Genomic DNA, 23,781 nt, shown 5'->3' with positions numbered 1-23,781 from the left:
GGCCCCTGGTGTGAGGATGGTTAAGTAGTTTCAGTCACAGTACCTTTTTTTGAACATGAATGTAATGTTCAAAAACAGTTGCACATTAAGAACATATGCATTTAACAGTTCAAACCTGCACGCAAGCACAATTAATGGTGCTTTCCATTCCAAAAACGTATTTATTCTGCACAAAATGTTTACTATTATAATCAAATAAACTTTCAATTAGTTCTACTATTATGCAAATTATCATTTATTCTGTAAAAGAAAATCTAATATTTGGGCCTATCATATTTTCCAGAGCTCAATTTGACATCTTCATTTAACAATTATATAAAAAAGTGAGATGCAGCAAATCTTGAATTTTTAGACGCAGAAACAATGAATGTACAATGACTTAAACGATTTAGCAATTGTCAAAATAGTTGACAAATATCTTTTTCTGTGATTCACCTCATCGAATTATAAACTAGCAGGTCTGTTACACATTAAATGACTAAAGCAGCTTATTTAACCATCAATTCTTATGAACGCTCTCATCTCGCAGATTGTGTGAATGGAGCAGACAAGGGAAACCACAGAGCTTCACGGGTTTATAAAAATCTCTGAGAAGAACTATAAGGGACGTGTGTGAATGCGATGATGGCTTATATCAGGGTCAGTGGGTTGTGTCAGTTAGTGGGTTATTAGTCGGTGTGTAATGTGCATCCCATGAAGGTGGGCGTTTAGTTGTATAGTACACTACAATGCCCTTAAAGTGCAGGAAAGATGAAGGAAATACTGAAGATGGTGCACGTGCATTGAGGCACATCAACAAACAAAGCATCTTCAACAGTCAAGGCCATGTGTCATGTCATAATTTACATCAGTAGAATAAGAAAAATTTGCTTGGAATTATGATCTCAGCTAAATTTCAGGCTACTACTGTAGCTTCAAAATAAAGTTACAGGACCTAAAAAAGTGAAGTCCCATAACATTTTAAATTTACAGGAAAATCTTTCTACATCAAATCACATGGTCCTTTTTGTTTTTGATCCGTGCATGCTGGCAGTGGAAGGTAAGGACAAATGGGAAATAGAAAAAATGCAGAAAACCTGTTGTTCTTTCCAAAAACTCAAGAGCAAACTGAAACATTTTATTTTAATTTACAGATTATCCAGTTGCATCAGGTCTGGTCACAGAGAAGGAAAGAAGCGGGTAATCCTTCACTAAAAGCTTATCTAAACATTTTTAATCAAACTCCCTTCACTTAACAGTTGCTCCCTATTTTCTCTGCCTGCCTTCACAGTGGACTCTGTCAGAGTCGAGGTCAACTCACTTACTTCTATAAATCCCCTAAGGGACTGGCAAATGTTGTACGCGTAACAGAAGAAATGCAGAATTTTGTCAAATGGGTTTAGAATTATCCTTGGAATAAGAGTAAAAACTTGGCTATTACTCCAAAAGCCATTTACTTTGATGTGCAAATACATGAGAAGAATAGAACATTACTTGTCGGGTGCCCTTGATTTTAGTTTGCCTCGCACAAATTGGCAAAATCTGATAGATACATTTAGCAAATCTAAATGAGATCCCTGGCTTGATTTGCAACAAACTAGTGCAGCAGAACTGACATCAGCATGAGATGACTTAACAGTACAAAATAAGACAGTTTTTGCAAATAAATCTAAGCGATTGCTTATTTCACAGAGCACAAGTTAAAGTGAATCAACGGCATACCCCTTTTCACATTCAACAGAAAAAAACTAAAGAAAAGGTGACTCAATATGTGGACTTGCAGGCCAGTTTCACATGCAATGGAAGTCATTTGGTTAAAGTTTTCGCTCAGTGCAGAAACACCCGTCATTAACAATGATGCACAGGAGAAATAGATGTATGGATCTTCTGTGTTCTTAAGCCTTCCTTTGAGTCCAGATTCCCCCTCAGATTAACTTTCTGCTGAGTATACTCCCTCCTTTTCATTTCAAGCCTACAGGTATGTTTCGATTACTGAGGTCCCATTGGAATTGAGCTGCATTCATGTTTGCGAAAATATATCCTTTCCTTTCATCTTTAAAGCCAAGGAAATGAAATATTTTGTACATTTTGAATGCAGTCAAGTTGTCTTTTTTGTGGCTGAACCTTTCCAACTTTAACCATCACAGAGCTCCCTTGTAAACCAATAAGAGAGGAAATAAGTCTGAAGCTGACAGACATGAAATCAAAGTGCATCAACATCTAATCACAGCCTTCAGGTTGTTAAAAAACAAACATACAAAAAACTAAGTGGTCTTCATGGTTCAAGCAGTTGTTGAGTTAATTAATATTGAGGTGAATAAGGAAGCTGTCCCATTTGTTGTGTTGTGAACATCTCATTATCTTCTACACCCTTCGAGACCAAACTCATTAAACGTTGTGTATTCCAGGGTTTGTCCCAGCGACTTCATCGACAGAGAAACCTTCAAAATAAAAGCGTGTTGTTTTTTTTAAAGGATCTCCTGCCTCTGACCACCCTCACTTACAACATTGTGACTCCTCACTTACCTTGTGTTAACAATAGAAATAAAAACATATAAACTGCTCTGAAGAAACATCTTTTGAGAGAGCAGCCAGAATAAATCAACACATACATAAAAACATGCAGCTCTTCATGCAAATGTTCTTTTTTCTTCTTATTTGTTTTCCATTGCTGTTGGTGGCTCCCGTTTTGGTTGTGTTTTTTCTTTCTGACGATTCACCAGGTTTGCCACTAACAACAACTATCAGTGCACAGTTAACCATTGGCTTTTATATGGCAGTTTGGTAGCATCATGTTGACTTGGAACAGTGTGAATAGGACATCTTTGTGTGAGTACATGCATGTCTACAAGAGGCAAGGTGTGAGCGTGTCCAGTGGCTGGTTTTCGTGTCATCGAAAGTCAGGTGTCACTCAGGCTACTTCATGAGCCATCAGTTAGAGGGGTAACAATACATTCTCCATGTCTCTGTGTTCAATAATAGGGGTCTATGGTATATTTTTACACCATTCAAAACACAGTGATCACTCCTATTTTTCAGCAAAATGGTAGCTTGTTTTCCTCCTATAGTGGCTCAGTGTGGGTGCAGGGAAATGTCAGTACAGTGGTGTTTTCTATTTCTGTGACAGTGGGACAATATGTTCGTCCTCTCTTTCCCTTCCTTAATCCAGATATCACACAGTCTGTCTTCATGGATGAGTGGTGTGAGGTTTCTGTGTTGAAGAACAACAAAAGGGAAACAGCAAGAGTGAGGAACAGTGGGTCCGTGACGGCTGGACGAGGGGTGTGAGGCGAGCAGCGAGCTCCCCCCCTCCTCTCTTGCTATAGCAGCTCCTCCCTTTGCTTCTTGGCCCTCACCGGCCCCTGGCCGTTCCTCAGGGAGCCGTTCTGGGGCCGCAGGAGATGCCCGCGCTCCTGCTCCGTCCACGGGACCCCGCCCTGCCCGTCCTCACTGTCCAGGTCAGAGTCTGAATGCATGAGGGCGGAAGAGGTGGGAGCAGGCACCGGCTTCATGCGGGCTGGCAGGGGGCAGGCGGTGGAGGAGAAGGAGGAAAGAAGGATGTCATATTAATGCGGTGTCAAACCTGAACTGAGCAGAATATTCAATTTAGTCCTTTACTTATACAGGTAATCGATCTAGAATACTAAATACACACCAGCTTTCCACATCCTATAAGCAAAGCATCACTCACTCCAATTTACCGCCGTCATGTACGATTTCTGTTCATTTCTGGTACGTTGCAAAAAACTGTAAACTACATGAGTGTTGGTGATATTTTATGTATGTATGTATGTATGTGTGTGTGTGTGTGTGTGTGTGTGTGTGTGTGTGTGTGTGTGTGTGTGTGTGTGTGTGTGTGTGTGAGAGAGAGAGACTTACCAGCTCTATGTGGTTGTAGCTCCAGACTGTCTTGCTCATCAGCTTCTAGCATTTTATACCTGCTTTTGCTTCTGCGCACTTTGCTCTTACGCCTTTCAGGGAATTAAAAAAAAACACACCAAATATTATTAGATAAAACTAATTTTAACATGCAACAAAAGATAGATAGAAAGATGAATAGATGGATAGATTCGAAAAGGAGTGGGCATAAGTAAAGACCAACAAGGTCCTACCCCTTTCTACAACTAAAATAACTTAGATGATGAACTCAATGTTTATCACACATACACATAAATAAGCTTCTTCTTTTTCTTAAATGGATTTATATAAGTACTCTACTTCATTTCTTCATCCTACTCATTCCATAAATTCCCCCACAAATTCATGACAAATGGTCTGTCTGAGAAGTCCAAGAGTTTAATGGAAATAATTCATAAACTGTATGTGCCAAAAGACATTAACTCACCTGTTGCAGCAACACACCATCCCCCAGACAATTGTCGCTATAGCAACTACAATCATGAAGGATGCTATGGTCACATAGAGAACGCTCCACTCTGAAAACAAGATATTTTTTTGATCAAAAGCAAAGTTTGTTATTACCATGTACTGACATACATAATACAAGAATACATGAGGTGATCAAGCCTTATGAGCTCAATGCAGTGTTTGGAGAAAAAAAATCTCTACATTACATCTGATGCACTTACCAACTTAAATATTAAATTATGATTTATCTCATCTCACCACAATTGCTCTCTGCATCTCCAAGCTGAGCTCTGATGAAGTTCTCCATCCAGAACGGGTGGCAGACACAGCGTCGTGTGAAAGTGTCACATTCGCCGTGACTCGAGCAGTTCAGCTGACAGACTGAAGAAGGAGAGCGGCACAGCAGAGTGTAAAGTAAAGGAAACTTTCCACATACTTATCATAGATCGTAAACAGGTGCACTGAATAAAATAAAAGTGAACAAGTTTTAAGAGAGACGCAAGAGAAAAAGAGTCAGGCAGGAGAAGATGCAACGTGTTGCGACAGCACAAAAATCTTAGAGATTTGACCTTTGAGTCCATTCAATCCTTCTCATTATCTGACAAAAGAAGTCAAGAGGTTAAAAGCAGCTCTGTTCATGACCTGCCTGTGGCATCTGGCTTAAAGTGAACATCAAGCAAAAATGTTGAGTGTAAAAAACACATTCTGAAAAGACAAATTCATGATTCTAGCTGCAAAGCTGTTCTTACACTGCTTTTAAACTAATATACTGTATAATCCAATTATTAATTCATGTCCACCAGTAGTAACACTTAATTCTGCTTACAACATACATTCTCTTTCTCAATACTCTTTTTCCTTTGTTGTGTGTGTCTCTTACAAACTATATTTGACAAGTACTCACTGACTGTATCCACTCGTCGGGCCTTGTAGATTAGAAAGTCATTCTTCTGTTTGCGCAGTTTGTTGCGTAGGCTAAGTGCAACGCTGCGGCCTGACAGAGGAGGGCGCCCTGGACCGCCTGACACCAGGAAGACCAAACGAGTACTGAAGAGGGAGGAAGTAGTGAGAAATTGCTTTCATATTTAAATAGTGACGTCCACTAATCGAGCCAAATGAGGAAAGTCTCATTCCAGGTTTTTTTTTATAGTGGTGCGTTTCATTACCAGTTTTTTTTTTTTATACAAAAATCAATTTCAGGCCAGAAATAAAACTTAACAGAGTCTAGAATCAAAAAAAGATAGAGTACAACTCACCTGTGCTCATTAAACGCACTGATCTCTCGAACAATGATGTCGCTGTCGAGCACGCCCAGCAAAACCCCCACCTGGCGCAGCAGCATGTCGCGCTGGCGGTGGGACACCTGGGATACAGAGACCTCCAGCACCAACTCCACCAGGTCACGCTCCCATATGTCTGATAAACACAGAGAAAAAAAAAAAAAAAGAAAGGTGAGATGGGAGATTAAAGTACAGAACAAGACTGGCGAGAAATAAATAGTAATGAGGAGAAAACCATGAGACTGATTGCAAGACCCGTCTGACACTCTGCAATCTGGGAAAGAGGCCAGAGCACCAAGTGACAGATTAGTTTCTGGCTGCGTTTGTGTCTGTGTGCCGTATGCTGCACACTGACCTGCTCAACCTTTTGCTGTCGGTTGTTGAGTCTCCTGCGGTGTGGAAAACATTTTCATCCACAGACTTTGTCAAGGCAAAAATAAACTCCAAATCATCCTAAGAGGGCCGTGATGAAATGCTGTAATTTACCTTCTGATGTCCCCACTCTGAAAACGTTCAGTATGTGGCAGTGGACTCAGCAAACACAATAATATAAAAAGAGTAATAGAAGAAGTTCTCTTAGTTTTTTCACTTCACCTGGTTTGACCTCCAATGTGCCCCTGTCTATGTTGATCTGTCCCTTACTGTCCGTTACAGTCAGGGTGAAGCTGTACTTCCCCTCCACCAGGTTTCCCAGAAACAGCACCGCCTGGTGGTCAGAGTTGTTCAGTACTTCCTATTGGAACAAAAAGAGAAGGAAGTGTTACAATGTTTCTGTTGTGTAAGAGTTTAAATGTGTTGTAAGGTCAAGGTGGAATTTCCTCTAGTTTTTTATTCTGCCCACTATTTTTTATATTCAGCCAAAGGCCAGTCTCACCCCTGCAGCAGGGCTGCTATCATCTCTGGTCCACAGGTAGCTGACTCCACCTTTGTCGTCAGTGGAGTGAGATCCATCTAGAGTGCCGGTTCTGACAGGCAGAGCGATGGGTGGACTCGACACAACATGAGCTACTGGCGGCTGGTCCAGTTCTGGTGGGAAAAAAATAATTATGCAAGAATTCAGACACATTAATGGGATTATGACATGGATAATATAATATATGGATTTAAGAGTTGGCATTAGAATATATATACACAGATATGTGTGAATGTGCATACACAGTGTGTATAACTATGTGTGATTATGAACATCTGATTGTGGGTGTTGATGTGTATAATCATGTGTATATAGAATTAGTATGCAAGCTTACTTGTGTCGTACAGTATTTCTAAAATTGTTTTGTTAATTACGAAATATATTTAGGACTAATAAAACAATATTAAGTTTGAAGACAGGGCAATGACTTCTACTTTAAAACACACACAGAAATCTACTTAAATTGCTTCAAAAAGGGGAAATGATTCCTTAATTATGAATTCAAAACAACATCTATAATTCTCATCATCCTACTCGAACCTCAGCTAATTATTTATTACTGTCTCCTGACCTTCTCTGACAATGACCGTCACAGCGTCGCTACTCTCCAGGTTCCTCTCATCAGTTACAGTCAGGGTGAACTCATAGGTGCCATCCTCAAGACCGGTCACCGTGGCAACAGCACTGTCTGCATTCTCAATCTTCACACCATCAGGACCCCTGATGGAGGGACAGATGGACAGGAACAAAAAGAGAGTGTGAGGAAGAGAATGTACTGCAGAAGCGTCCTTGATGACACTGTAGCAGAGTTTGTTTTAAAAATCTGTTTCTTTTGTACATTTGAATACATACAATACATTTGAATGACTGCGTTTCAGATATTGCATCAACTAGGATCCTGCAGCCAATGCAAACCTCCTGCACACTTATGTGCACGAGTGTGTCTGACTCACTTGGTTTGTTTCCAGTGGTATGTGGCTATCTTCTGGTCATCTTTGCTCTTACTGCCATCCAGCGTGGTTCTATCAACCGGCAGCGTCAGCTCTTTCTCCGGTCCTGCATCTGCTACTGGTGGCTTATTGTTTTCTGGGGGATGGAGAGAGAGATAAAACTAAAAATAGATCTCCATTGTACAAATTCACATGACAGATACAGTAGTAAGTGGGATAATGGCTGTCAAAACTGTATGGTGGTCCTTAAATGCTTAAATGGAAACCAGATGAAGCACTTCTTCCATGACCTATGCAAGCTTACAAAGCACATCCTCCTTTAACAATAGTGCAAATCAATGGAGTGCATATGGACAAATATCAACGATGACGGCCTTTGTAGGTAAAAATAAATAGTAATCCCACGGATAAAGGAGGGGGGTAAAATTTCCAAGAAAATACTCAGAATTTCCAAGATTTAAATGGCAAATTTACGAGAAAAAAAAGAAACCTAACTTTTTTTCATAAGAATATTTTCTGAGATTATTCAGCCACAGATTTGCAAGAAACACTCTTAATGTTGCTCTTACAGTAGTGTTCCTAAGGTAAAATGGCCCCTGGCCAAGGGAAGGTCCTGATAGATACATATACTTATTTTCTTCCATGCTCTTTCTGTGTTCTTTAATAAAGATAAATAAATACTGATATAATTCATATATGTTGCACTAAGGGGCAGGTTCCTGCAGTGTTTAACATTGGCATCCATTGTGTGATGAGGTTGATCCAGCCTTGCATAGTGAAGCGATACTATCACAATAATGGCTCCAATACACCTTTGTTATTATTTCAATCAAAAGTGAGAAAGAAAAGGATTGACAAGGAAACAAAACCTTATTGATAAATAATAAAATCTTAAAAAATACATTAATAACAAATACCATCTCAGAAAATATAATATAAAAAGTAGTGTTTCTTTCACATATCATAACTCAAATTGTTGACATAGTCTGACCGTCTGACAGTTCCTGTTCAAACCCTACAAGAGTGTGTGTTTGCAGTCTGCAGTTTACACCAGGTGCTTATCAGGTTAAGTGTACCACCCATTTACCAGGGCAAAATGCTGTTGACCAAAGCTTAAGCAAAGATAATTTCCTAGCAGCAGCTTAAGTACTGACATCAGCTTCACACGTTCTATAGGCCATGTATGAAGCTACATTTTGCACTGTTGCTTAGTATGCTCTTCACACTTGATGTGTATATTTGTATACAACCTGTGGAAGAGAGGGAAAGCAAACAGGAGCTGGGTCACAGGGCATATTGAAAGCAGGACGAATGTCGAGATAAGGAGTTTAATTCTAGTCTGTCTTTAAGTGGGGCATACCTGCACACAGCTGAACAAATAGGCTTAAAAAACACGAGTTAATGACTATCAAATTAAGTACTAAAAAAGAGTGACAGTAGTAAGGAACTGTCATTAATGCCCTTAGCAGCTGAATACCCAAATATTCCTCTCAACGTTTCAATGAGGACAAAATATTCAAAAGTGCTGAGGTGGCATTAGCAAGAGCTCTTCTTTTGCCCTCCAGCTGTTTACCTGGCTGCACAATGACGGTGACCTGCGCAGTTTCCTGCTGTCCAGCGGAGTCCATCACAGTCAGCTGGAAGGTGTAGTCTCCCTCCTGCATGGCCGATAGCTGCAAGATCGGCGTCCGTACGCCCTAAAAGAGCACAAAAGATGCCACTGTTAGCCGGGATTATTTTAATCCAGGGAAAAATAAACTGATACATATGAGAGTTAACTACGTGCATAGTCCTCCAGTATCTCACCTGCATCTCCACCACCTTGTCTTTGCTTTCAGGGCTGAGAGACCACTCATAGGAAAGGGAGTCATGGTCGTCGGTGCTTTGGTTGCCGTACAGAGTGATGGAGTTGTGTGGCAACTGGATGACCTGGATGAAGTAAGTGGAAAGACCAGTTATTGGTTACCAGGGGTATAGTGGTTTGGTTGAAAAAAAAGCATTTTGATTTAAGTAAGATTCTTCGCATTCATAAGAGTACAAAAAATGGTGGATTGGTGCATTTAAGGACAGAGCCATGACGATAGAAAATACTTCGGACCTGGTTCGGGCCGGCATTGGCTACAGGCCGGTAGTCCTTGGCTTTGTTGACCAAAAGGGTGGCCTGTGTTGAGTTAGTGGCTCCATCTGAATCCGTCACTGTCAAACTGTGAAAGGACATTGATCAGGTTAATATCTAAACTGTATGGCAAACAGGAATCTAATAATTACACACAACTTAAATAAAAACCCAGGTCTTCAAAATGATACTCTTGATTTACATTTTTAGAAACTTTAAGCCAAGTGTTCCTCTGCTCTTAATGTTATACTTATGACAGACATACTGTATATAGAGAAAAGTGGCCCATTAAAATCTCATTTTTGACATTATTATCTACCTATTTATCTTTGTAAATTCTGGAGTGTGATGTTTGCAATGTATTTTCTAAAAACAAATGAGAAGCATTTGGACCTCTCAAAGTTAAAACAATGTCAAAACCATGTACATGAATGTGTAGTTCCCGTGCACCAGGTTGGTGAGGGTGAGAACGGGTGTGTCAGTAGAGACTTTCTCCTCCCTCAGGGGACCTTTAACCTCTTCCCAGTGCCACACCACCACCTTGTCATCATCTGTGCTCTCTGTAAGGAGGAGAAAAGGAAGGAGGACACAGAGGAGGAGGAGGGGTATGTATTAAATGTGTTCCATAGGATGAGAGCAAAAGTTAACATATTCTATCTACACGGTCTTTCTCTAGAAGTGATGTCAAATATGTTTGTGTAAGTGTATGCGCCGTGTTGGACACTTACGGCTGCCGTCGATGACCGTGGAGCTCGTTGGCAAGGAGATCTCCTGGAACTTTGGGGACACTATGGCAACAGGAGGCTTGTTTACCCGCGGCTCTGTCAGGTGGAAAGCAAGACATTAAGTCGCTTTACTGGAGCCGAGCGTCAGCCATTTGGGACTGAGGCAGTCTGTAGTGACATCCGACTTAATTTAATCAACATGAGGCAGACCTGTGGACCTATACCTGATCATTTACATCTGACAGACACTTAGGGAAGACAATACCATCAAACATTAGTCATGCACTTCTGAAGACCTACTGCAGCAGAAAAGCCATGCAACATATTATTGCTTAGCGTAATTGGAATTAGCAAGGGGACAATTAGACATCGCTATTATCAATCCGCAAATATCCATGGAAGAAAGCTCAGTACAGATAACTACATGCAGGCACTGGTTAAAATAAAAAACATGTCACATCTCAAACGTTTTTTTATATACCTTTTAAAAAATATATTTTTTTATAGAAACTTAGAAAAACATGACAGCATCAATATCAAAACCTAATGCACAAAGCAGTTACAACAAAACTTGATAATTTTTTAAGGCTGTAGGTTGTACTGTTGTTACAAAATAACTTGTTAAGTTGCTTTGCGTCAGTGCTACTATGAGTTAGATGTTTCTTTTTACAGAGGCATTCCCATGTTTGCCTTATGTCTTGTCCCATGTTTTGCCTCAAGGGGCTTTAAAATCTGCACAGCATATGACACTCGCTATCCTTAGACACTCGATTCAGACAGGAAAGAAAAGAAAAATGGAAGAAAAGAAAATAGGAAAATTACAGTTTCCATCCAAATCCAACCACTCTGGCTAGATTGTTCACATTTATGTCTGAAGTGATATCTGACATAAGTCTGAATGGATTTCTGCCCTGAAACACATCACATGCAACCAATAACATGACATGACATGCATGGGGGACTGCCCATCGGTCCGATAATACACACTGGAGTGGTTGGAGTCCAGATACTGCTCAGTTTAACAGATCTGGGTTCCCTGTTATCCAGATGATACTCCTATGAAGTTGTTAAACCTATTATCCTTCTAGAATTTATTATTTTTTTAAGACTCATGAAGAGACACAAACTCATTCTTCAAAACATCATTTTTAGCTCCATGTAAAGATTCTCACCAAAAACTTTCCCAGATAATACTCACCTGCCTTAACTACGCAGTTTACACATTTTTATGATTTATTTTATCACAGTACTGCTGAGCCAAAAATTATGCAAAAGTTGGCAGAAGAACTCAGTATATAGAAATATGAAATTATTTTCTGCAGGTAAAAAACAGTATCAGTGTCTGATAACCAATGATGCACTGCCATTCTTCTGTAGAATGACTCCAACACCGTATGGTTAGTGATCTGATATGCATGGGATTAAGGACCACATGTGAAAGCCAAAAATAAATAAATAAATCAGATTTGAGGCACATCTGCTTGTAATGTGAATGTAGCTAAATATTACAAATTCTGTGATGGCAAGAAAATGTAATCTTGACAACATATCCCAAACACAGGAAAACTGATAACAAACGAGGCAGAGGAATCACAAGTATGCCCTTATGAACAAGGACTGGAAGACATTTTACAGGACATCTGCCACAAAAATATCCTTCGAGTTGAATAGAGCTCAGAAATCAAAAACACCAACATTGTGAGTTTATCAAATTGTTATTTACTTCGAGGCGTGTTGTGTTTGGTGGTATTACATGTCTGCAGCAACGTTGGTTTGTTTTGAAATGGGGCACATACACTGCAAACTACTTCTGAGATCGCCACAATATGAACGAGGTTTGTGATGTTCGTCCTCACCTGGCTTGACTGTGACATTGACGTAACCTTCACCATGGGCCCCCTCCATTTTCACCATCACCTCAAACTCATACAGGCCCACAGTCAGCTGGGAGAGAGAGGGAGAGAAAGAGCGAGTTAAGCAAGCAAAAAGAGGAAGTGATCTTTTTGAGATGATCTGTGTCCTTTACTACTGAAACCTTCTGTTTATACATGCAATAGAGCTCCAGCTGCATGTTATTTTTAGCAGGACATGAATATGAATATGAAATATGAAAGTTGTGATCTGTACCTTGCTGAGTTTTAGTGTCTCGCTGTGCTTCCCTTCCATCTCCCCACTGTAATCTTTGGGATGTGTTATCAGACGCCAGTCGAATTCATAGTTTGTCCCTGTAAAGAAGCAGCAACATTAAAACAAAACCGTTCGTGCCTTTAATTACAATCTATCAGATAAGGATCATTTCCAGATGAGAGATTTTTGGGATCGTCGGAGCGTGTCGAGGAGAGATCAGTGGATTAACAAAATGATGACGTGCATCCCTCTTGGCAACTGTGTAATCTTCCCTTTCCAGTTTGGATTTGGAACACTCAGGCGAGTGTTAGGGGACATACAGTGAGCTGATGGTGACTCAGTAATACAACCGTAAAGCAAGTTGTTTGTTCTTCATGGTTCTACGTTACTGAATATAAAAAATAACACGACATGCTAAATCCATCCACATCTGTAATACAATTCTGCTACAAATTAATGATATTTCTGCAGAAAACTGCTGATATGACAAGTTTAAAAAGGTAATGAACTTCAATAGTTTATCAAATATTTCCATAGTTTTACCTGGCGGGGGCGTTGACACCACGAAGGCGTTGAGCTCGACCTCGTTGCGGGGCAAAGTGACCTCCACACTCTTTCCTGCTGACACCACCAGCTCCCTCACTGTCGTGGAAAAAACAGGATCAGAGATGATGCCAAAAGTACAACCGACACACAGGAACTGCTCGGAGAGCTGAGTATTCAACAGGAGAGGAATAAATAATCCTAATCCTCTTGGAAGTTTACACATGAAGTGCATTGTAACAAATTATTTTATTACTCCATTATAATCTATTGGGTAGAGAAAAGAAAAAAGGTCTTCGAGATGCATGTACTTGTGGGTGTAAGTGTGTGAGGGGGATGTTTTGGGGATCCGGTTGGAGAAATGATGTGCAGTTGTATTAACAGCGAGAAGTAAAATATCTGTACGTGGTTATTTACTTAAACGGCTATGCATCTAGAAAACGAAAAACACTGAAAACGAAAAAGAATGCAGCAGAGGAGGAAATATCCTGACTTTTAAAACCTAGTATGACTCAAGCTGCAAAAAATGCTATATGATGCAGTGCAGAGGCAGATTACTCGAAAACAATAATTGCAACAGACTAATATGAATATAGTAAGTGCTACACTCCTTGTGTTTTTATTTACCAAACCCTCCCTTCCTTCCTTGTAAACAACAACCATATGCCATCCATTCCACATTCCACTTATTGCATCGTCAGGTTTATTTTCTCAGACTTGACAAAACTCTCAAATGCTGAGTACTCCTCCACATGACTAGTAAGCTATCAATGTGTAATATCAGTTTCTCTTTCAATCAAACTGTGAATGGGAGATGGTTCCCTTCTGAATCACGGGCTCTTGCTGTTTATACAGCAAGAGCTGTATAAACAGCATATATGTCTTAGCTTCTCAAGGCTCTCTTGGCTTTCGTTGAGCTTTACATTTAAACCAGCTCAGTCTTTTTGTTTGCCCTTGTGACAGTATTGTTAGTTTAAAAAGGCTAAAAAGGGCTACAGATATTGAATATTCTGTCAGTTGTCTGTTTGTGAATAAATGTCAGCTGTACTGTCTTTCAGGAAGGAGAAACGGATCACACCAGTAATTCCTGTTTGTAGAAGCCCGGCTTGTCTCAGCACATTCCTATTGCTTATAACAATTTGGCGTCAAAGCCACAGCACATGTTGCCTTCATCTGGGCAAATAACATCTGAGCAGCCTGCCATAAAATTTGGGGGCAAAATACGTCTTCATTTTATTGAACATCGGCTGAAGCGAAAAAAGACGGCACAGTGAAAGATAATTTGATAATTCTCTATGCGTGTGACAGAGGAGTGCAAGCTTAAAAACAGACCAAGATGTATTTAACCAGTTTTAGTGAAGAAAGGACCTGAGAGTCGTGTGAAATCTCCCTCCAAGGCTGCAAAACCCACAGTGCTGCTACATTATTTAGCAGTTCGTAATTAATAAATGAAGACAAGATGTATTACTGAACGAGCTGAAAATAGGCGACACCGACCGCAGCAGACAGCAGCTTCCTTACCAGCCGGTGTTGGCATCGTGATGATTGTAGTCGCCGTCGTTACTGGCGTGCTGGCATTACTGCTATTGGAAGACGCGGCAGTATCGACAATGTCCGTTGAGTTCTGCTGTGATGGAGCTGGAGCGACGTCTGCACTCGCGTTGGCTAACTGGCTCAGGTTCTTTTGGGCTGTTTGAGGAAGCGCGATGTGGCTGGGTCCTGTTGGAGCTGGGTTATTCGCTTCCACTTTGGAGTTTTCCTGTAGAAACATTTAAAGATTGAAGGTTTTGAACAATCAAAAAAGCAAAGAGCAGATTTGAGGCAGAATTTGGGGAAACTTCAAGGAGACAAATTCTTCATACTTCCAGGTGTATTTATTTATTTATATACTCCCTGAATCTACCATTACTCTCCTATCTGAGTAGTGTGATTGTAAGAATGAGGGTGGGCAGTATTTAAGGAGGAACGACAAAGAAAGGGGAAGAACATTGCCCGAATTATTTTAGTTATTCACGGAAAGCCAACGTATTGACAGCAGCTGCTTCAAGGAAACAAGATCAATGAAAAGTTTGAAAAATAAGCAATATCCTGTGAAGTTACCGCGGTGGTTAGTTGTCCAGCCTGCGGCTTGTGGCTTCCTGCATGCTGTGCCTGTAGAGCTCTTCTACGTCTTGCTGTGACGACGGGACTCTGTAAGTAAAGTAAGAAGAAAATATTTATATATATATATATATATATATATATATATATATTACTATATACACACACATCGAACTCTGCCGATACCATCTAATGCAAGCGCTCTCTATACCTTTGAGAGCAGCTGTAGGAGGCCAAGGGACTCCTGGTGGGGCTGGGGCAGAATGGAGATGGGGCAGCCCGTATTCTGCTTGCAGCGGAGGAGAACACATTGCCCGCCGAGGCTCCACACGGCGTTGCAGCTCGGATTCAGGCAGCAGGACTCCCAACATGTCGCCCCGCCTCTACCCTTGGCCAGAGAGTGCCAACCCAGGCTGATGACGCTGCTCCAGTGGATCCCCAGCACCCCACCAGTCACCCGGCAGAGATTGGCTGACACACCTGGATGGAGAAAGAGACAACGAGAAAAACAATTGTGTAATTTGATGATATTGAAAACTTAAAGTCACTGTAAGAGACCTTTTGCAACATGTTCATAGTTAAAAGAAAAGGATGGAAGTTGGTCATGAACTGGTTTCCTGGGAGAGACATTCTCGAAAGTGTTTTGTTTATCGTGCAGTTTGATCAAAAGGATCTGCCAAATGGCGACATCATGGATCCGCTACCGGGCAGCGCTTCCCAGGCTTTTCCACGATTTCCCTTGTTGATATCAATCAGGTCATTGTTGGGTGCTCTTGGCATTGTCGCAGGCAAACGGGCAAAGTGAAACCCACAGTGAGACTTTTCACGGATCAGGCTTTGACTGGACATTTTCTCAGAAAAGCAGACATGCTGGCGCAATTTGAGCAGTCAGCCAAGTCAGCAGCAGAGAGAGGAAGTGAGGCTTTTCCCTGACAAAACAAGACACTGATTAAAACCCAAAGCACAGAGTGCAGTACGCACGAAACTCCACCCTCTGAGCCACACCATATCAGACTCATATCAGCAGTGCAGTGAGCTGGTACAGTTTGCTGTACAGGCTATAAAACAAAGACTGTAAAAGTAACAACGGGAAGAAATGGGAGGTTTTATTTCACCACATTTAAATTAGTGTCCACACAGAGACAGAAGCCGTATTAGCCTTGAATAACAGTCCAGGTCGGAGGAAAATTGCTGAGGAATTCTGTGAAGTTTGTCGGGCGGTTCTGAATGGTTGACACACAGAAGCAGATCAAATAGTTTGTCCACACATACACATACCTAAGTGTATAATCATATACTGCAAATATGCAAATATTGGTCATTATCAACTGTCATTTATTAGCAGCCAGTTTTCTCCACTACATTTGACAATATGCTGTCAATGAATGCAGCACAAGTACTAGTTATTCTACCTTTGCTTTACATTGCATCACAAAAATGTGAAGTTACTTTTCTGTGTAGATGCATTCAGCTAGTCGATATGTTTATCTCAATATTGGAACAAGGTTTGTCTATCATTAACACCATCCAATGGAATCTCAAAACCTTCCCTAAGATCCTGGTTAATTTTCTGGTGGTAACAGCGAACAATTGTTGAGTAGTTCTTTGTCAAAACCGTTTATAGTGCAGCCAAACAAATATGTGTTCCATGATCAAAAGACGTCAGTCAATAATAGGCCTCTTCAATTATTCCGTGAGCAACTGTGATCTGATTTCATGATGCACACAACAGGAGGTGGAGAGTAAAAGCAGATGGTTACCTTGCTAAAAAAGTTGGCTCCTGCAACTATTCATCTAAAATCTCACTGTGGCTTCTCCCTCTTGTTCAACTGATTTAAATTAATACTTAAAACTGATCTGCTGCAAAAAAATGACCAACATTGATTTGTTCACAAATTTATTGATGAGTGATTGCGGTCAGTGCTTACCTCAGTGATAAATACATTGCATGTACTTTGACTACCTCACAACAAAAGCCCAATCTGTGTTTCACCAGTGATGTGAACTAGCAGTAGTAGGAAATGTTGGGTTAGCATTAGCATTAACTAAATACAGCTCTGATATGGCTGTAGGGCAGTGAACAGTAAACAGTGAGCATGCACCGTTTCCTGTGGATCCCTCGTGAGCAGGTCGACAATGTGAAAGGAAGACTCCTCCACCAACAATAAAAACAGCTAATAGAGTTGTATTTACATCATGTAAAATAATTGAACGGCTATATGCTGAAAAACTGCCAACAGTAAAGAGTGTGGAAAAAAGGGTTTAAATTCATTCAAATCTAAAAGATTTATAAAATGCAATACAAGCATTTGGACACTGGTGTTCTGTAAAGCCAAGTAGCAACAATATTTCTAGATCTTTTAAAAGATATGATCGAGCTGAGTGCAAGGTTGCTCAGTTGAGAGATTGTCCTGCTGACGGCAAGGCCATCAACAGTAATGGTGGCCTCAAAAGAAAAACTGAAAACTGAAAAACACAGATCATCCGACCGTCTCAGACAGTGCTGTACCCGTAACTGTTGCTCCCATGGCAACAAGGCTGACTTTATGGGACATCAGTGTAAAGTCTGGAAAAACACAGGTCTTATAAAAAAACACCCCCACACACACAAAGGCACTATAGATTGTTTGGGAAGGGCTCTTAGGCCTCTGTTTGGTCATCCCACCCCTTGTCCACTCTTCTTCTGTCCCCAACCCCTCAACTCACACACCCACACACACATACACAATGTCCACTCACAGAGCCCCTATTGTCCTGCTTCACATTGTAACCCACTGAGCGGAGTGGCATCAGAAACAAGGCACACATACAGAAACAAGACACACCAACCCCAACCCCCCACGCACACACGCACACGCACGGTGCCAACTGTCCTCTATCTATCCGCCTCAGATCAGTAAACACCACATGTGCATCATACGATTCTAAGGAGGATGAAGACCAGCCCTGAGTAATCAAAGGTGTGTCAATTTACAGTTCAGATGAGTGCCGAGATGAGGCACAGTAGTGAGATGTCTCATCAGTTCCCTGTCAACAGCTGTGGTTTTCACGGTTGTGTACAGGGGGATGGTTTGTTTTACCTGTCGGAGACGCCAAGAGCAAGAGGTAGGTCAGCGGTAGGAGGAGGAGGTGAGGTAAGCTCCAGGTGAGCAGCTTGTGGTGTGCAAAGGACATTTTGCACAGGGACCAAGGGTCTAGAAAAAAAGAAAATAGAACTATGTTAGTGTGCTTTAACATTCTCTCTATATTCATTCAACACAAGTGGACCACCATAATAATATCTTAAAAACAAAACATTAAAAAGGAATAGTGAGACATTTTTGGAAATACACTTGCTTGCTTTTTTTGCAGCGAGTTAGAGGAGTAGGTCTTTACCGCTCTTATGCCTGTACGCTAAATATGTAGATAAGGTCAGCAGGCAATTAGCTTAGTATAGCACCAAAAGTGGAAACAAAAAGGTAAACAGCAAGCCTGTCTTTGTCTAAAGGTAACGTAACCCATAGCTTGTCCAAAAAATAGTCAGCACAACCCCCTGTAAAACCACGTTGTGTATACACTTCAGTTTTTGTATGGATTTCACAAACTAGATTAACACATGTTAATCAGTGAGCTTTAGAGCTGCTGATAGGTCAATTTGGTTATCTTTGGACAGAGCCAGGCTAGCTGTTTCCCACGGTTTCCAGTCTTTATGCTGGCCATATATTTCCCATAAAGAGATGAGAGTGGTGTCAATCTTCTCATTTAACCATCAGCAAGAAAGCAAATAAATGTATTTCCAAAATTATGGAAGTATTCATTTAAAATTGCAAGGTGTACAAGAACCCTTACTGAGATGCTGACAAAAGTATCATTAAGTTAACTAATATATTTTTTGAGGAAAGCACTGATATATTGGGAACATTAATTCCTTCAGTGTCCTACAGCATCTCATCAACCATAACATTCTAGTCTGCCTCACAGAAAAGAAACCAAATGAACTGAATCTGCGGATGTTTTTTTTTTTTCAAATATTAGCCCAAAAGTAATCATGCATACCTTCTTAAATAAAAAATGTAAACCTTCAAAACACGCCATGTTTACCTTTCTCCCGGCCAGGCGCTGGAAGAAAAGATGCAGGAAGAGAGAGGGAGCGAGGAGTTATGTTGGCAGCCAGGTGCTGTGAGGCGACGGGTGAAGACGGGTCAACACCAGCACTCTGAGTAACAGATCCAACATGGCCGCCTCCGGGACCTTCACAGGCTCAGCTGCTCAAACACCTCACTAAAGAGTGCAAAGATAAAGTGAGTAATTGAGTTAACAAGTGGATCTATGATGCTCATATTGGGTTATATTGTTTTACAAGATTATATCGTATAAATTAATGATTTAAAACAAAATGTCATTAAAAACGAACAGGAATTGTTATGATGTTTTTGTTTTACACATGAAAAGGGCCATACCGCCCCTTCTGATTATTCAGGTTTTTCCTCCATCTCTACCTTGGTTACAGACAACAGTGCTTCAGCTTTTTATAGTAGCACTCTAAGAATTTGGACAACCTATGACACATCGACTTGATAACAAAAGTTTATGCAAATGAAACTCAACCGCTTCAACTGGACTTACTCTGATGATCAATTAATAGGAATCTTACTTCAATCCATTTCGGTTTACAATAACACACATGTAACATATTGGATCTAAACATCAAAATATGATGATGATAAACAGAAAGAACACACGGAGGAAGAAGGGAATGAATTCCGGCTGCTGCCTTCTGGAAGTACGACACAGGAAGAAAAGTCCCGATTGAGCGTGGAAGCACAAATGCAACAAGTCTGTTTCATTAAGCAACATTTTTGCTAATATCCTGTTGACAGTGACTCCAATGGAGCTCGATCATGACTCACAATCCTGTGAGCTCCCTCCTTCCCACTAAAAGTTCAAGCAACACAGAAGCCTAAATCCATGAGATGAGTACATTTACATACTTTAATGACAGGTGCCTATTCCCTTTAAGCCAAAGGCATATCGCAACACATTATGCAAAAAACACATTAGAGGATCGCTGTAGACACACAAAGAAAAGCTCTTATCTCTTTCCTGTGCAACCATAGCAGCCATAATACTCTATACGCAACAGTTTTATATCACATTTGCATCCCTCACTGGTCCTCCATACTTTTCTGTGAGCTATTTGAGGCACTCGTAAGTCACTATTGGTAAAAATAGATTGGACACAGGTCAGCCCCATGTGGGATATACGAGTTGAACCTAAACTCCCTTAATGTAAAAGGGATACAAGTTCCCTCACATAAAAACGTTATCCAATTTGATAGCACTGCAGAAAATGTAACATAGGTTCAATTTTGCTCAAGACACAGTCACAGGCCATCCAGACCCCTGTGGTAGCTTCCTAACACTTAATGCCCCTTCCTACAGGAAGTCTGATGAGGAAGTTTCTCATTTCAAAGTAATTAGTCATGATAATGAATTCATGCTGGAGAATAATTACCTTGGCGAATGACTCACACAAAAAAGGAGCCAGATGCAGATTGACGTCCTCGTGTTAACATAATGTTCTTCCGCTAATGGGAAACTGTTGTCTTGAGGTACAAAAGTAAATTGTCCTTTTCAAACAAAGTAACATTTTAGGAAGGGAGACTTGTGATTTGATGAGAAACGTATGGAGTGCAGTAGGAGTAAAAGAGCCCTACTGCACTTTTTCCCCTTGCAAATTATCATGCAAGTTATTCCAGCAGAATGGGCTAAAAACAAATAAAAAGAGGAGGAGGAGGGAACAGCAAAAGTCCCGGGACACTGTGTTCAAGACAAGCCCCTTCCACCACAACGTCCCACCAGAAGACTACTATGGTGCAATATAGCAATGAATCAAGCAGCTCTCACAAGCATCTGCTCTGCAGACAGTCTGTAGATGTTAGCTGAATACTAGGTTTCCATATGTTTGGAAATAATGTTACTCTATCTCTATTGGTCAGTTTTTAAAGACATGCAGATGGGGATACTTTTACTTCTTTGTAGTAAAGATTTTAAGAAAGCACATGACTTCAGTAAACATTCATTTTTCCATTTTTTTAACCTGAAAACATGCACATTTGTTACAACTATATTACATCTGTTACAACTATATTGCATCTGTTGTGATCACCAGGCACGGATCACAAGCTCTCACACACTCTCGTAACATGAACTTTTGACACTAACCTGTATGGTGAACCTCCATATGTGAATCTGCATTCCTGCATATAGACGCTCGAGCCCCAGCAGTGTCCTTCAGTGCTGTTATGAACAGTTCAGTGAATCCCAAATCCACAAACAGTCATTAGTCCTCCTGCGCTTGTTTTCCTCTTTAGGTAGGCGACCAAATCAGGAAAAAAAGGCTCCAGGGTAAAAATAATCCAGACAAAAAATGTGTGGGATTTGGTCACGTTTTTTCCTCCTCAATCTACAACACTGTATATGTTTTTTACTACGCAACAAATGCCCACAGGCTGGTGTTGACTGAGCAGCACCAGTAATGATCAGGTGCACCTGGTCACCTGGGCTGATGACAGCTCAGCCATTATAGACATTTCAATGGCTACTTTTCCCTTGAGAAGCTTCTGCAAAACAATGATCTCTGTGACCAAAACCCCCCTTATATCTGGAGAGGTTCTCTCCCTGTCCCTCTCTCTCTCTCTCTCTTTTTGGCTGTTTCTTCCTCCTCTTCCTCTCTCACAGCAGTCAATAGCACGCTTGTTAGCTCAGTGTTGGTTTCCAGGCACACAGGTTGGTGGAGCTTTCTCTGTAATGACACCAAGTCCCACGCAGTTTCTTCTGGTTGCTTCAGGGAAGGAAAATCAAGATTTGAATTCTGTAGTTAGTACAATAATAGCAATAATAACCCTGCCATTCTGATGTGACAACTACAGTAACATCCTTACAGCAAAACCTATTTTTATCATGGAACAATTTTAAAATTCATGAAATACAAGTATCAAAGAAATACCAAAAACCCCTGTACATAGGCATATTAAAATAAAAAAGATAGGATTAACAATGAGGCCACTCCCTAAACCATACAACTGCATATAACATCAGATTGTATACAAATGCATGGTATTAGACCCTAACTTCTTATAGATTGTTTCCCTTTGTACAGAGGTTATTTTTGCCTAATAATCTTATTCATTATTTTTTGATTCATTGTATTTATTTTGACTTGTATGAGCTGTTGGCAAAATATATTTTAAAGATTTTTTTGTTGCTTTTAACTTTTTTTTTAGATTTTACCCATTCCTTTTGGTTATTGCTGTCCCTTATTGTTGACACTTTTTTCTAATTGATGGTTTTCATTCTGTTAACTGATGGATGAGTCTGTCTTTATCGTGCTGCAAGTCAAATTTCCCATGCAATACAACAAACAATATAAAACAAACTCCAGAATCATGAAAAAAATCATGAAAACAATTGTCAGTAAAGCTTTACTCTATTAGAATGATTAATTATTGCAGAGTAGGGATCGATTGACTGATTAAAGTGCAAATAAGTGCCTGGTTGACAGCATGAATGGGGAGGCCTGTCACTCAAATGAAATGCATGAGTAAACCCAGTGCTGGGATAACATCTCTAAAACATTTCATCCAAAATGGAGGGCTCGTGCATTATGCATCTTACCAGGTTTATTCAAAACGCAAATGTCTCTGGCTGTCAGATAATTCAATAAAGGCGGAGAGCGACAGCCGGCTCGATATCACACACAAGTACAAACGAGGGACGTTTTGGGTCAATGATATGACACTTGGTTCGTTTTTCGGTCTTCGTTTCGTTTTCTCAAATCACGCAGACGTGTAAGTACCAACATACAGGTTAAGGTAGAACACCAGAAGGTATTTCACCTTCTGCGCATCCGGGCTCACTCCTGTTCAAGACACCTTGAGGCTAACAGCTGCTGGCGTCTCTATATCACTACACACAGTGCGAGGACACGGGTTCCTCCTGCAGCGTTTTTCAATGGCAATTTGCACGACATACTTTGAGGCAAAAACTGTCCACGGACTTACAGTTCCAGTAAAGTGACAGTCCCTCCGGTCGCTATGGTGTGTTGTGTTGTGTTGTGTCGACGTCGTTGTTGTTGTCGTTGTCCCTCGTAGAGTTAATTAGGTCAGCGGTCCTCTCTCATGTACAGCTGATGTGACTGTGAAACCACTGTCAAGATAAAGATAAGTGATAAGTTACATTTCCGGTGGCTGGGTTTTCAAAATAAAACACTCAGTGACACAGCCGCTGCACCGTTTGGCATCCGACAGAAGCACAGTGATTCAAAGCAGCGATATTTTATGCAAGTAATATGTTTTGAACCCAATAAAGTAAGACAGGTTATATGACTCAGACACCTACTCCGATATGAGTTGTACCTGTGCTGCTGCGTCTTAAACTGAAGACTGCTTCCGCCGTGCGCCACCTGCCGACAAGCTGTCAAAGGCGAACACGTTAAGCTCGAGGTAAACCGTTGACTTGCCTAGCTTTAGTAATGTCCCTGGTATATTGTAATAAAATAAATAAAAAAATAAAAATTACAAATGTCTTCTCTGACCTCAAAAAGTAATGCGGCGTCGCTTCTCCGACGTTTCAACGCGGGCCAAAATGGCGTCCCCGCCTTCCAACTATCTCTCTTCCGATTGGTTCTTCGTCATTCTTG

At 40.7% G+C, this 23,781-nt stretch overlaps 2 protein-coding genes across 4 annotated transcripts in view; one reads left to right on the top strand and one right to left on the bottom strand.

Annotated features, from left to right (window-relative positions):
- The window catches only part of cldn35 (claudin 35), a 242,449-nt gene that overhangs the window by 121,164 nt on the left and 97,504 nt on the right, over positions 1-23,781 (top strand). The window lies entirely within an intron of this gene.
- On the bottom strand, positions 1,080-23,753 carry kiaa0319l (KIAA0319-like ortholog). 3 transcript variants are annotated; one of them, XM_054606389.1, is made up of 27 exons: positions 23,677-23,753; positions 23,498-23,555; positions 23,144-23,288; positions 21,306-21,924; positions 19,182-19,361; positions 18,182-18,295; positions 15,313-15,581; positions 15,102-15,191; positions 14,523-14,760; positions 13,002-13,100; positions 12,459-12,556; positions 12,188-12,275; positions 10,335-10,427; positions 10,034-10,166; positions 9,589-9,694; positions 9,297-9,419; positions 9,064-9,187; positions 7,494-7,626; positions 7,112-7,260; positions 6,502-6,653; positions 6,222-6,360; positions 5,604-5,763; positions 5,252-5,394; positions 4,606-4,728; positions 4,325-4,415; positions 3,859-3,950; positions 1,080-3,496 (listed from the first exon to the last, which is right to left on the bottom strand). In XM_054606389.1, exons 6-27 carry the CDS (start codon positions 18,273-18,275, stop codon positions 3,300-3,302), a joined length of 2,934 nt encoding a protein of 977 aa, XP_054462364.1. In that variant the 5' UTR covers positions 18,276-18,295; positions 19,182-19,361; positions 21,306-21,924; positions 23,144-23,288; positions 23,498-23,555; positions 23,677-23,753; the 3' UTR covers positions 1,080-3,299. The 3 variants fall into 3 exon arrangements, with proteins under 3 accessions (XP_054462364.1, XP_054462365.1, XP_054462366.1); XM_054606390.1 differs by lacking the exon at positions 23,677-23,753 and having other exon boundaries at positions 23,498-23,655; XM_054606391.1 differs by lacking the exon at positions 23,677-23,753 and having other exon boundaries at positions 23,481-23,516.

The sequence above is a fragment of the Anoplopoma fimbria genome, chromosome 10 (genome assembly GCF_027596085.1).
Source record: "Anoplopoma fimbria isolate UVic2021 breed Golden Eagle Sablefish chromosome 10, Afim_UVic_2022, whole genome shotgun sequence".
NCBI lineage: Eukaryota > Metazoa > Chordata > Actinopteri > Perciformes > Anoplopomatidae > Anoplopoma > Anoplopoma fimbria.
This window is presented reverse-complemented; position numbering and strand designations above follow the sequence as displayed.